This window comes from Trematomus bernacchii, unplaced genomic scaffold (genome assembly GCF_902827165.1).
Source record: "Trematomus bernacchii unplaced genomic scaffold, fTreBer1.1, whole genome shotgun sequence".
Classification (NCBI taxonomy): Eukaryota; Metazoa; Chordata; class Actinopteri; order Perciformes; family Nototheniidae; genus Trematomus; species Trematomus bernacchii.
Genome location: NW_022988043.1, coordinates 11,466,910 through 11,482,081, shown reverse-complemented (window position 1 = coordinate 11,482,081; position 15,172 = coordinate 11,466,910). Strand labels below are relative to the sequence as shown.

The window sequence follows — 15,172 nt, the reverse complement described above, 5'->3', positions numbered from 1 at the left end:
CCTGGTTTGCAGGCCTGTGTTATGACTGTGGCCGGTGTGTATTACACACATATCTGTTAGCGCCGCTCCTCTGTCGGGACGCCCATATAAAGGACTGTCATTTTCAAAGGTTAGGAGTGAGCCCTGCACACAAGTGTTGTCCCGACACTTGGTCTGGAAAAATAAAAACGTCCTGCTTGCCTGTCCATGTCCCGTGTCTGTCTGTCTTCGGTGGCTCTGACTCCCAGAGGCATGTCCTTTCCCCCCAGAGGCATGTCCTTTCCCCTTTGTCCTCTTCCTCTCTTCTTTCCTATGCTAACCCTACTGTTGGGAAATCAAGATGACCAGCTTGTGTATATTGGCAGCCAAGGAGGAAGTCAGGGTTTGCTTATTTGGTGTGCCCCGCCATAGGAAATGCCAGGAGGTGAATGTGATACTTCCTTTTTAACAGGCATTATTATACTCATTAACACCATTGCTGAGATAAGTGCAAACAGATCAAGCATATCAGTTGATGTGTAATCTACCTTTCACCAGGAAGTGTGCCGCGCCACGGGCGTTTTGAGCAAGGACATGACCCCTCTGTGTTGTTGTTGTGCACATGGTTTGTGTGTCTGAGGCTTCTGCTATCCAAAGTGCACCTTTTATAGTTAGCATATCTACAGCTTGGCAACAGATTTACTTTAGCCCTAGTTATTAGATGAACAATCTCTTTTTGGGAAATTTCTAAATGTGGTCAAGATGAGGCCAAAGCCCTGTCCAGGTGGCACTTCCTATAAACAAGACAACTACCATGTATTACTTTAAAAAGTCTTGCGAAGTTAATGTTTTTTAACAAGATGATGATCTGATTTCCACACACTGAAGACCCACAGAGATTTGTGTGGCTTATGTGCCCGCCTTCCTGTTTGAGCTTTCAACAGCAATAATGATGATCGTCAAGCTCACTAAAAAAAACATTTTCTCAATATAAAAATAATTGTTTCCTTCAAAGTGCGACAACCATGTGAAAGAGTCTATGGAGATAACCATTGGCACTTTCTTACTGTATTTCTCTGAAATGTCATCAATGTATATTAAACCAATCCCCCAAAGCAATTGTGTATAAAAAAGGGTGGAACATGTTACATTTGGAGATTTTTTGGCAAACATTTGGATAAGCACAATACTATGAAATGATCCTAATGATCTAAAAAAACGAACCTTTTCTGAGCAAGCGATTGGAATAAGTGTTATTGGAGCATTATCATTAGTTAATGCTGAACACCTACTGTATATGTTAAAACACTGTTCAGAAACAGTACTGGTGCATATCATTGGTTTTAAATGTGTCCCTAGGCAAACACATCTAAATTAACCTGCATGCAGCATATCCTTTTGCCGATAAGGCATTTTAAAAAAAAAATGCTCCGCAGGAATATTTGTATACTTCATCATGTATCTATGACGCCCCAATGTTTAGTATCTATATTACATCTGAAACAGAAAACAGTAAACCACACCATAGAAGCTGGAAGCTTGTTGGGGTACTTTTATTTAGAACATGCTGTAATGCCACTGCCTGTTTTCCTATCCTGTGGTGCCTCAACAGTAGCCAGAGATTACGAGAGTGAAACACAAGTAGTTTGCTGTGGTGGTAGTGGCTTCCCTCTAACACACATTTATTACGTCTAAAAATACTAAGTGGTTCTCTAAAAAGAGTGTAGCTCCTGTTCTGTCCAACTACGTCAATTTAAAACATAATGCTTTCAGACTCATTGACAAAACATGTATCTAACATTTTTTTTAAACTCCAACTGAATCCCTGTTTGAAGCTCTGCACATTGACCTTTTTCCATTTATGTGTGTTCACATATCCATATCATGTCCTAAACGTATGCAAATCAACATTTGGTCACTTGAGGTTGTTGCAGGGTGGTGTTGCTAGCAGCATGTCGTATGACTTTGAGCTTCCTTTTAAATGAAACCACAGGAGAAAAAGCTACTGCAGTATTCATTTACCTTTCCTACCAGTTGTTTCTTTTTCACCCCACCATCATTTATGCAAGCGTCTAAAGACTTATGGAGCTGCCCTGACCTATCCTTGCACAGGTTCTAGGCCAGCGGCTTCTGCTCTTCTGCTTAAAGTGGACCTATCATGCTATATTTGAATAATGTATTGTAGGGCCATACCTATATAAGGTATATTTATACGTTTTCTTTTTCAAAATACCAAGCAGATCATGCATTTTAGCCATGCCTCATTTCGCTCTATTTTGCTCTCCTCCACCATGTCTTTGCATGCGCTGCAGCTGACCATGCCCCCCTGCAAAGGAGGGGGCCGAGTTACGAGCGTCATGTTACCATGCTGTTACCATGCCACGGCAACCTCTCATTCCCCTGATAGGTGGAGAGTTGGCCATATAGGCGGAGCTCCTCCGTCCTGACGTCAGAGAAATGTGCAAATCTGGATCAGTTTTTATCAGATCCGTTGCAGCCCCGTTTTTAGAGATTTGGGTATGGAGGAAAATAGAGAGGGTTGTGTTTTCTGACACTTGAATTCCCTGGAACACCGGGGACACATATTCATGTATAAAAGACGTACAAAAGTGCATTTTGCATGATAGGTCCCCTTTAAACTCTGGTCTGCTGCCAGGAGGCCAAGTTATGTCACCCATTAAATGTCTTGATGTCTTTTTCAAACTGGAGACATGGGGGGCTTTTTTTCCTTCTTTCTGTCATGCATCTTTTAAGGGGACATTCATCTGAAGAAATGCAGCCTGGCTATGTCTTCAGTGATATTTATATTCGGCAGTGTTTTCATTTACATAAAGCCTAGCTAATCAGTTTTTGCAACAACAGTGAGGTAATGTCTCGACAGGGAAGCACAATTAAAACATCTCCATTCCTATAAGAGGCAGCCGATCAATAACGTCTAGGAATGGCAGACTTTTTTATGGAGAGTGTTTGGCAAGGAGCTGTAAGGTTTTATTTGTTTTTCTTAAAGATTGTCCTCTCTTTAAAAGCAAAGGAGGCCTCATAGTCATTTAAAAGTTGCCTTAATAAACGTGGGTGCAGCTGATAAGCCTCCATGTTGCTCTATGCAACAGTATGTGTGAGAATAATATATCTCACTCGCTTCCAGCTTGTCTGAACATACTGTAAATCTGTCAAACAACATTTAGGGAACTGTTGACTGTGTATGTTGAATTCAATTTCCAGTTTTAATCTCAGCTGTTTGTCTGGATGCCTTAGAGATTCATCAGAGGTAGTCATCAGGATGGATTCCTCTGAGCTCTCAGTGACACAGCACACTGTGTGGTTGTAAGGGGAGGGGCACGTCTCGAGGTAGGCAAAGGCCTTTGGACATATTTATTTTTCTCCTGTGAGCCTTTTGACCAAGCTCTCCTCGTCAATCTTGTGCTGTCAAGAAGGGCCAGAGGTGGGAGCTCCCTTCTCTCCTCTCTCACAGGGACACTGTGTACACAGGGACCCCGGGGTCAGACCCTGGATTCTCTTTAGGTAGCTGTTGTAAAATCCACACTGTACGTGAAGGGAGAGGTGCTGGGAGATGTCCAGTTTGTATGCTCTCACCCGCCTTAACCTTCTTCGTTGACTTTTATTTCGTTAACACTCGGTCTAAATATAATTACATTTTAAGGGACAGACAATAATCTATCTCAAATCTATTACAGATCTTCCATGTCTTCATCTCATCCCCTTGCTTCCTCTTAAGGATCAACTGTTTGTGCGATTGACAGCTGAAGGACAGACTTCCCCCTCTGCAGAAATCTTTACATGTAGCTTTAGGGATGGTTGGTGGGGGGTAGAGGCGACAAGGAGAAGAGAGCAGAAATGAGGATAGAATGACCTCATCAAACCACGTTTTTACATGTGTTCCTCCATCTGACGCGCGTATGTTTCTGATCTTACCGGTTTTCTGGAAGAGGAGAATGTTTCCTGTTTGAGCAGACTGGCGGGGTTCACCTAGAAGTCGGGGGGGTCGGGTTGCTCAGCCAACGTCTGGTTCTGTTGAAGCAGATTCCCCACATCTCCATCAAACAGCAGCTCTGTTTTGGCACGGCTCTGAAAACTGACCCTGGTGGTCACTGATGTCTGGGAGTGTGCGGAAATATCGAGGCGGCAACACTTTGCTGCTCATTTGGTTTCCCTCCATTAAAGAGAAGCAATGGCATCTCATAGCAACCACTGCTAGGCAGAGGAAACAAGTATTTTTTATTTCAATGTATTAATCTAAACGCTACAAGTGGGCTGCAGTTAAAACCAAAACCACATTTCCAGGAGTTGTTGTAGTAAACACAAATCTTGAACATTTTCCAAAGATACGTGAACATTGACACTGAATATTTGTTTATCCTCTCATCTGTTTATATTTGCTTCTCCCCAAGTTTTAATGGCATGCACAAGCACACCTGGAGAATGTGCGCACAGATGTAGCAGTTGGTGTACACTTGAATGTGTTTTCCTTCCTGCCAGACTCTTTAATTGAACAGAGTAACAGTGGGTTGAACAGGGTCGTCCCCTGACAAGAGAGGTGTGTGTGTGTGTGTGTGTGTGTGTGTGTGTGTGTGTGTGTGTGTGTGTGTGTGTGTGTGTGTGTGTGTGTGTGTGTGTGTGTGTGTGTGTGTGTGTGTGTGTGTGTGTGTGTGTGTGTGTGTGTGTGTGTGTGTGTGTGTGTGTGTGTGTGTGTGTGTGTGTGTGTGTGTGTGTGTGTGTGTGTGTGTGTGTGTGTGTGTGTGTGTGTGTGTGTGTGTGTGTGTGTGTGTGTGTGTGTGTGTGTGTGTGTGTGTGTGTGTGTGTGTGTGTGTGTGTGTGTGTGTGTGTGTGTGTGTGTGTAGCCTTGTCCAGACTAGTTCCTGTCCTGCTAATAAAAGAGATCTCTTTTTAGTTTCGGATACTGATCTCTCCACACAAGTTTAAAGATCTCATTCACGGTTCACACTGCATTTGCCCCCTAATGTCTCACAGCAGTCCCAGGCCGTGATTCATGGAGTAACAGGTCTGCCACAAGGGTCCGGTCAGGCGGGGTCCACCATGCACACAAAAACATGTTGCACCAGTGCTTAAATGCATGCATCGAAACTCTCCCATTACCATTCACACATTTTCTCATGTAGACTTTTATCACTTATGACATAATTACATTACATCATAAAAGTACCACCATGTGGGGTTGTATTATTAGTTGGTACTCAGTCCCTTTAAATAAAAAAAAAAAACGTTTTTTTGTCTTTCTGAAATATTGTTACATTTAGCTTCATCTAAAGATCTTAACATGTTTCATAGACCAGAGCTGTATTGTGACAGCATTTGTTGTTTTGTGCTTCAGCATGTGAAGCTGTACCGCACATGAGAGTGTTCTTGCAAAGACCCAAGAGTTTTTTCGACAAACATTCACTTTTTGGGTTTAACTTTTTGTGATTCCATGTGCAGATAATCACTCCATTGGCACCACATGCATTTGTTTTTGTTTTCTAAAGAATTAATTGTTTTGTTTGTCTTGTTTTAGTGTTTCCGGGCACTGTGCTGTAAAGGACCCCCGCCGCCAAGACCGGAGTACGATGTGGTGTGCATCGGCCTGACAGGTGCTGGAAAGACCAGCCTGCTCTCACGCCTCTGTAGTGAGGGCAGCGACGGCATCGTCCCCACAACAGGTCTGTACACGCAACACGGATCAGGAAGAAAGAGAACCTTTTTTCATAGTAAAATGTGTGTACTTAAATAGAAGCATACACTCCCCTCAGATGTGCTCTTGAAAGCTTTTCATGCTTCTGAACTGCTTTCATGTTTCAAGAACATGCTGTCCTCTAGATTATAATCATAGATAGATACTTCTATCAAGGTATTACAGCTCTCCAATAGGGGGAAGCAAGTCTTCAGCAAGTCTTCCAAAGTCCCAGTGCTCATGCCAGAAATGCTCTGCTGTATCTCACCGGCCAATACTTCTCTCTTGCAGTCAAGAGGCTGCTGTTGCGTATGTCCAGATGAGCAGGCTTCAGGGTTAGCACATCATTTTCTTGGTAGTCAATACTCTGCTTTCCATAAACGCAAGGCAATCCCTCAAGGACTCTGACATTCCTTTCTCCTCCCCTGGCTTTGACAGCAGTCGGGTTAGAGCCTGAGCAGAAGTCCCGTTTTAGATTTAGTCCTTTTGCACTTTGACTAGGAAAAAGCTAAATATAAAGTGATTCCCTAGTGTGTTACCTGTAACCCTTAGTGTGTGCGTGTGTCTCTGTGGCCGGGGGAACACCTGTCTGCTGCTCAATACGCCTTAATAAATGAAATATGTCCATTACTTACTTAAGAGTAGAATTATTTTAGCTCTCTTCTCTGAAACGAGATTTAGCTGTCAGCACTGTCTGTGTCTGCCAACATCTACAGAGGGACCATCATGATGAACAATGAGGGGGAAGTCTCCTGCGGTTCCCCCCACCACTTACTTCATGGTTGTGCAATGTCGTAATGTGCTTAAAAAACACATTTAGCAGTTAATTCAGATGTTTGAAAAATCCTAATGACATGTCTTTCCCATCTCTCCTCCTGTTTGTGAACGTTTCCAGGAAAGGAATTCCCACCAAGACAGTTGACATGAATTGAGCAACATTAAATCTCTTCCTTCATTGGGTGTCTTTACTATTTCCCACCCTATGCAACCACAAAACCATAGTAGCGCTTTACACATAAGCTCTATCTTCCTCTAACTCCAACGTTGAACAAAGCACTGTTTGGCTTTTTTTGTTTTTCCCTTTTCTAACCCGGACCACACAAAGTGTTATTTTCGTTCGTTTTTTGCAACACAAATATGTTGTCAGTACTCTGTGTGTTCACCAGCTGGCGATTTGGAAAGGTACACCAAATGTCCTGGGGAAACTGAACGCTACATATGTTTTCTGTTTTAAATAAGTTCAATTTGATTTTTCTCACTATTTAAATGCAATCCAACCAGCATTCCTAAAACTTAATTGGCACACACACTCACACACACATACACACATACATATCACATAAGTTCTTTATGTCGTTACAATGATGGATTTTATTTTCCTCCCTCAGGTTTCAGCATAAAGGCAGTGCCATTTCCAAATGCCATCTTGAATGTAAAAGAACTTGGAGGTAAGACATGCTTTAGCCTTTCAAAATGTAATTGTAAATGTTTTCACTTCTGTCACAGCATGAGTCTGTGAGTAAATCTGTGTTAGGTGGAATATAGTTACCTAGCATGACATTTCCTTAGATCTTCTACCAGTTAGGAAACACTTTTTCTGACATCCAATCCTATCTCTCGATTTGAACTGTTTACACTGAAAACTGTGTACACCAAGGATGCAGAAGCATGATTGTTTTAAACCCGGTAGCATCACACCTTTTTGTACAGACGTCAGACCAGTAAGTGTTTTTGGAAGTGGCTGTACAATCTGCTGCCTCTTATTCCTGGAAATGCAGAGCACTCGAGGAAGCGGTTTAATAAGCACAGATGAGGGAACTTGAGGTGGAGATACATAAACAGAACAAATGCAATGGGAGGCTTCCAGTCCTTAAAGGGAGTCCTCGAACAGGGATAAATCAGGGCTGTCCGTTCTCTTACAAACAACAAGAAAATGTTTTGTTTTTGTGTGCATTATAGGCACATGATAGGTGCAGTGAGTGTTTTGAAGGCTCACCCATCCTAAACTCCTGAAAAGATGAAAAACATACACACACACAGACATTAACACACACACTGAGAGGCACCGGGGGACCACCAACGAGGGTGCTACCAAATTTGGACAGAGCGCATTAGAGGGTTTTCAAAGGGAGTTGTTCTGGATTGGTTCAAAGCCAGTCTGCTGGGAGGTTATTGTGGTTGGGAAAACACTGGTTCCACGGGTGACATTTGATTTAGATAAGTTAGTATAGGCTGCCACCACAGAAAAGGATGAAATCTGTTCTCTTTTTCTCTTTGCCCCCTCCTTGGAGTCTTGCTCCCCTGCTCCTTTTCTTGTAAATACACACAGTGGGAGAATTGTAGTGTGATTTATGGGGCCATTCGTTGTGGATGCGTTGGTAAAAACAAGAACTTGATGTTTTGACTGTCCTTATATTTTGAGCCCAGTATCAGATTGAGATTTTCTATGAAATGTTGACATGCGTAATGTGGTTTGTTGTGACCTGAATAAAGGTGGGCTCTTCCTGTTCCAAATGTTGCTGACGTAAATGAGTCAGGAGAGTTTGTGCTCTTGCAAAATGTTCCACCAGTCAGTTCTCATAATGAGCCTTTTAGATCGTTTTATGATTAAACCAGCCCCTTTCCGGGGTCGGTTTGTAACTTTCTAAGCTCTTCCCATTTCTATCAGTATACAATATTTCTCTTCTTTCCTTTCGGCTTTAAAACAAGCAACCATGCCCGGTATAGTTATATGCTATTTTTCACGGCATCAATGATGACACAAGATGTGACGCACAGAAATCAGTACTCCTGACCCCAAAAAACCTATATACATACCTGTGAGCCTCTCCGCTCACACAGGGTTCAAAGAGGGACGGAAGGAGCAGGGTTTGGGTGTAACACAGGGGTTTATTGTTTAACAAACACAAAACACGTCGCCCGTGCGGGCTTCTTCACGGGTCCTTTTGCGTCCTTCCAGGATCCAGCCTACTGCAAGACAGACCAGAACCAGGTTACCACATGCTTTTATTCAGTGACTGATAACCTGATTCTGATCAGCTGTCTGGCCTCTGGCCGAGCCACTCCCCTCACTCCAGCAGCCGGCGCCCTAACCACACCCCTAATCACAATACCTTTGTGGCTTGTTCTCTTCGCTCTGACCTAACTAAGGCAAGTGAAGCACTTCCCATGTACTTCCTTCCTCTCCCGCCGGAAAGCCCATTCAATGTCAATGAGGTATTCTTCCTTTACAGTTAGAAATGTAAAGCAAGTCTTACTTATGCAGGTGACTTTAAGTGCCGGAGGCTATTTAAGGCAAAGATGCTTATGAATGAACTATTTGCCAGCATTTGCTCCTTCTGGTAAAGCAAGTACAGCCGATAAAAGACATTCAATTGTTGCACACAAAAAACAAAGTCTTCACATATTCTAGATGCACTTATTTGGTCCTTGCTGTTTGCTTCGCAGGGGGAGCCTGATTATTGCTCAACCTATATTAAACAAAAGTGTTTTGAGTCTTCAGGGAAAGGGGCTCATGGGAAAAGAAAGTGTTAAGGCACGCAGAGAGATCAGCAGATAGTGACCCCAGCAAGGCATTTTCAGCCACCCTGTTATTCAAATGTGCAGGTTTTGAACCCATGTAAGAGTAGTTGACTGTGACTTTTATAGATGCTAAGCCTGGTAATGCATTTTGAACTCTCCCTGCCTCAAGTGCACTTGTCCAGATTGTCATAAGCGCAATCTGTCCTTTAAACCAGAGGCAGAAAGCAGCTTATGTGATGTATGGCTCCGCTCATGATTTAGACCATCCTATACATCTGTGTCACTCTTGTATTTGTAATTGAGGTCCCTGCTCGCTGTTTTTAATTTATTCTCTTTCTGATCTTCACCTCTGGTTTTAGTTTTCCTCCTCCACCATTCCCTCTTCTTAAGGGGGAAACAGTTCACATACATTGAGTAAAGGATTAGGAAAAACCTTTTATAAATGGTTACATTTGTTCTTTAGGAACTTTGTTTTCTAACTGGGTTTTCACATATGTGCATTTCTTTTTAAACATGCAGGTGTCACTAACTGGAATGTCGCAGGGTGAAAGGGAAAGTCAATTAAACCCAAGGTTCAGCCTAAGCTTATGCTGAAAATATTTCGTCTAAATAAACCGGTTTCCACAGCTGAACGTCAGACTATTTTTATAAATCATACACCTGTGCACGCTTAAAGACAAACTGTGTGGTCCCTCACTACAGAGTCTGTCCTCTGTCACAGCGGTCAGCTCAGAGCTCCAAAAAAACAACAATTGCGTATTATTGGTGCACTCGGAGTATGTCAACCTTGGTTTAGAAATATGGTAGACATTAGTGGAGAAATGTTGGTATGTGTGTTGTAAAAGAAGATAGAAAATGATCATGTGCTCAGTCATAGCCACTTACTTTAATATGATTCTGTCCAAGACACCTGCATTTCAAATGTACTTAATTAGTTAAATGTAATCAGACATTAAATAAATACCCCTTAATAATTCTGCATTTATATTCTAAGCTTATCAGCGTGCAGAAATGGGCATTCTTTTTTTTTTATTCAGCAAGCAGTAATATCGTTATACGAGAGCTTTTTATACTTATTGGAATAAAGTATAATAAAATATTTCCAGTTGGTTGAAATTGATAATTTTGCATCTTGCGATCTTTCATTCTTGAAGTCATTTGCTACCCAGCTGAGGCCAGGTATGGGGATTAGGTGGGAAGGGCACCTCCGGGGACACGGGGAGGAATATATTAAGTGTGTGTAGGAGTGTGCAAATGTGTGTGTGTGTATACGTCTGAACAGTTACATGACGTCAAGTCTAGACTGGCCATTTCACAGTGTGCATGCAATGACAGCTGATGGGAAAGTAGTCCTTATAATCATCACCCGTTGCTGCTGAGGCTTTCGATTTGAAGCAGACAGATTTTTTAGATTCCAGTATTTTTCCAGTATACAATTGTGTACAGACGGGCTTATGAAACTTTTGATTAACATTTTATGCATGCAGTGTGTATACATGTCATCTTTACACAGAGTTCAAACTGTTTTTGGTACATATGTAGAGCCCAATTTATCTATTTATTTATTTATTTATACATTATGCATTTATGATGTATGCATACAAAGAACATCACAGAAAACAAGCAAAATGCAAAAACATCCCAATAAAACATTTACCAGGTGCCTGTGACCACCAACAGGCAAAGAGAGTATGTGAGCACGTCTCAGAGCGAAACATCATATTGTCCTCGCAGACACAATGTGCTTCTTGTTATTATCAAATAAGACCACACTGTGGGTCTGACACGAAAGCTTCTACTTAGTATTGGAAAATATTTGACCAAAAGTGAGATCATTTGTTGATTGTCAATTGAGTTTAAAGCAGATGCTGTCGATGCAAACTGGACTGATTTGAAGTTCTGAGGTCAGATGTGTAACTGATCTCCATTTGAGGTCTCTTTCAAGAATTGTACCCTACTTGATGTTGGGTCTTTTGTTGATAGTAGGTAAATGGTGCGTTTATAGATACTGTAAGGAAGAGCCCAGTATCAGTTGGATTAACCAACTTTTGAAGTTAACATAATCAAATTCGTTCGAGCATTAGGTTTTCTATCTTAAAAATACAGTTACAAAGTGGTTCAGTAGGGGAAGTGTCCAATGACAATGAGGACATATACATGTGCATATGATGTCATTATACAGGCACAGCAGCATGTATGTGGATTAGGTAAAGATTAAAATAAATAGAAAGGTCGGAATGATTAATTATGACTTTCAACCCGGTGCATTACGTTTCTATGACCAAAAACAGCTGGATCCTAGTTGCACAGTTTAGGAAAATGGCTGAGTGGCAAAGAGCAGAAGCTAAATTGTTCACATAAAGTACATCAACATACAATTTTTTTTTGTGAACCAAATTTGTCAATCATGTGTACAGATCGATTTGATGTGTGTTTCAGTCTGAGCCGCACACAGCACGTGTTTCCTAAAAACCGACACTGCTCACACTGCAGGTTGATGATGTATCAACAGCTGAAGTGTTTTCCACCTCACTGCAGCCCCAGCCCATTCCTCAATGAAGTAAGCTAACTTTAGTCCATGTGCTCCTTCCCATCACCGTATTGTAGCTGTTTTGTTCAGAGGAAAAACAATGTCTGTTTTTCGTTATGGAGACTTCAAAGAGGGTTGCTCTCGCTTTTTCAACTTTCAAGACCTGATTGGCAACATGTTTGCGTTTTGTTCAAGGTAATAGCTCGCAAAAGAATGAACGATGGGAGGAATGTATGAGAAAGTGTTCAAATTTAGAAAGCCAACAGTGAATCTGAAATCATACCTGCATCGATACGCAACAACGAACCGAAAAAGACTAGGCGAAAGCCTTTTTTGGCCGAATGGAAAAACAGGGAGGTAGGTTTGTACTATGATCTACCAAAAGCTGAATCTGTGTTATCGGACACACCAGTGATCCAACACAAAAGAAAATATATCACATAAAGAAAATCTAAATTCAGAAGTCTGCAGAAAACCATCTGTTTTGAATCTCTGCAATGTAATCATTGTTGATGTTTTACTGGCAGATGTCTTAAAGTTTTGTTTATTCATTCGTAGTCACACTTTAAGTGTAGACATAAAAGTAACATGGTCACTGAAGCATCGTTGTCGCTTTTGCTTGTGTAACCAGTAGACTTTTCCCATTCTTTTTTCTTCGAGCAACAGCCCAAGACCTATGCATGATCAACTAGTTCATAAAAAAGCAGTAAATTCTCAGACGTTTAAAGCTGGATCTAGGAAATATTGAAATTTAATTAATGTAGTTTTCTAAAGGTTTGCTGTCTGACAACACAAGAGAAAAAGAATATCAAGAAATGTTTAATGGCCAGGGAAAGTTGTCTGCATCAGTAATGAGGGGTAGCCCTGGTCAGTGTTTCACATTACAGTTGCCTGTAGCAGTTGGCTATGCATACACAATGAATCATCCAATGCCTACGAAGCACAGCATAACCACAATCATTAAGATTCCAGTCTCAGGGACCTCAAACCATGCATACATGTTAAACATCCATATTGTATGCAGAACATTAAATAAGTCATTACACTCGTTGTTTCAGCTTGTCTTCATTTGCTACAGAGGGTTGAAAAAGTCTTGCTTGGTGTTGAGGGAGGGAGGGAGGGAGGGAGGAATGGATGGCTGCGCCTCGGTGAGGTGTTTACCTCAGATCCGGTTTCCATCCAACTGATCCCAGAGAGGGTTACTCTCTGACATCACAGACTGACATCATCCGAGTGATTTTTCCACGAATTAATATTATCAGAAATGTCGGAAACATAACATTGATATATATATTCTTATGTCATGGATGTTTAAAATATATTGTCTGCTGTGTTCACACGTGCACATTTACAAGGACATTTTTTCCTCTACATATCTATCTTAGATATTTTTGGAGAGCTGTCGTGAAGTTTATTAGATAACCAATTACCACCATGTTATTAAACATTCAGTTTTTGACTTATTCCCTCAAAACTGAAGAGCAAATACCCCATTGCTGACTCATCATTTTGCATCAACATTTAACCACTCAAATGGGGATTAAATCCATAATGGAAAAGCAAAGAAAAAGAGATTTATTGGGCCAAGGCGCCTCAGAAGACAATTATGTAATGTAGCCACAATATACTGTATGTTTTATGATATTTTGTTCTGACTGGAAATTGTTGCTCTTTTGCCATTACTCACATGATAGCTTGCTTTGTTGCTCTCTGCACATTGAACAGTCCAGGCAATGGAAAGGATGTTGATGTCTATTCTGGGAAATGGAAGTCGTAACTTGTTCGAAGACACGAGAAGTTTAGGGAACGCAAGAAAAATATTTAATAATTGTAAATCTTCAAAGTATTGTGGATTCTTCCATCAGGTGCACCCAACCAAACATGCCAGACGATTGGACCGTACTGTGTACAAGAAGTTCATTCCAATTATTTGTTCAAGTCCATTTTAAAACATAGGCAATTGTTTTTGCTTGCTCCCACAGTCTAAACCCATATATTGAATGAATGGGTCGATCAATCATCCAGACGACTTTAGAGACAAGACTTTCACTGACATGCTATTTTTACCTCTTGTGCAGTTGACCTTTGGCTAATTATGTCTTGGGAAAATTCAAAAGTGTAAAACGTAAGCTTTTAAACAATTACAAACTATATATAGATGACATACATTGGGGTTTAAGGGTTGTAAAAGTAGTGAGGAAGTGATAAAACAAAGCAAAAGAAGTCTTACTCATGGTGCACTTATTTGTTTAATGCTATGTAGTAGGGCTGCCAGCAGCATCCCCCGAGAATCATTACGTCATGTTTGGAAATCCTCCTGTCAGGCCAATAGGTGGCAGAAGATGCCAATGAGATCCAATGACACTTGATGGATATCCCATCATTTCCAGGCAAAGATGAGGGAAACTTCCTAGGCAATCGCCCAAGTGCCACTTTGTCTGATAGCTTTCCACTCCAGTGTGAGGTGAGAAAGAAAGAGGTAGGGAGAGCATGAGGGAAGGGAGGTAAAATGTCACTGAGAGATGATGATGTTTAAACATTTGCCAGCCTCACAGTTCGTCACATCTTGGCCGCGACATTACTATGAGCAACAATAACAAAACAACATTTCACAAGATTGCAAAGGAAGTAACCTCACCGGACGGAAACGGATTGTTTTAACGACAGAAAGTAAAAACCTTGTAAAAGCAATTGCATTTACTTGTGTTTGCAATGAGCTTAGGAGCCTCTGTAGTTGTGTGTATGTGGTGCAGAGAAGTTTGGTGCGTGTGTAGAACAAACACTTTTCAACGGTTTAATGGAAAACATCTTGTAAAAAGTACAGCATTCCACTCTTTAATGAAGTGTAATCGAAGTGTAATCGAAGTGTACGAGCAGATGACAAGATAATTGTTTGTTGTTTTTATTTTAGAAGATTAAAATCTGAAAGTACAATGCCGTATTTACTATAATACGAGGTGTATTTGAGATGAAAAAGAAACGTGTTGATTCACACGTCTGGTTCATGAGTTAACTCTAAATGTTCTCTATGCTTATACCTACAGAGTACACTGTTTATAATTCTTCACTTTTTTTTAAAGAGCACATTTAACCCACTTTTTTAAAATGATTAACCTTTTTATTTCCCATGTTTAATGATAATCTGCGATACTACCTCTAGTGACACCTCCTGTTTGTGGTTTAAAATGTGTATTTCCCTTATGAAAGAAGATCAGCAGCTGTGGTAAACGTGTGTTCATTTACAATAGATTCCAAAATGCACTGGTAAAGCAGCATGAGTAACACGGAGGAAGTGAGTAGCACATCGTGGTTTGTGGTGGTGAGTGATTTTGTCGGCATTAATGAAGAGAGGGCAACAGAAGAAGCTGTCATCTGGCATTCATTCCCAATCTTACAAAGAACAATTTATCTTCCCGGGTTGAATAGTAATAGGATAAAAATGTTCTATAGAAGCACAAACTAACCTCTCTCACTGT

General features: G+C 41.0%; 1 protein-coding gene across 2 annotated transcripts in view; it reads left to right on the top strand.

Annotated features, from left to right (window-relative positions):
- The window catches only part of arl15a (ADP-ribosylation factor-like 15a), a 109,139-nt gene that overhangs the window by 44,373 nt on the left and 49,594 nt on the right, over positions 1–15,172 (top strand). For both annotated transcript variants that reach the window (XM_034117813.1, XM_034117812.1), the window contains exons 2-3: positions 5,489–5,633; positions 7,033–7,092. In XM_034117813.1, coding sequence (XP_033973704.1) covers positions 5,489–5,633; positions 7,033–7,092 — 205 coding nt within the window. The remainder of the gene's footprint in view (positions 1–5,488; positions 5,634–7,032; positions 7,093–15,172) is intronic.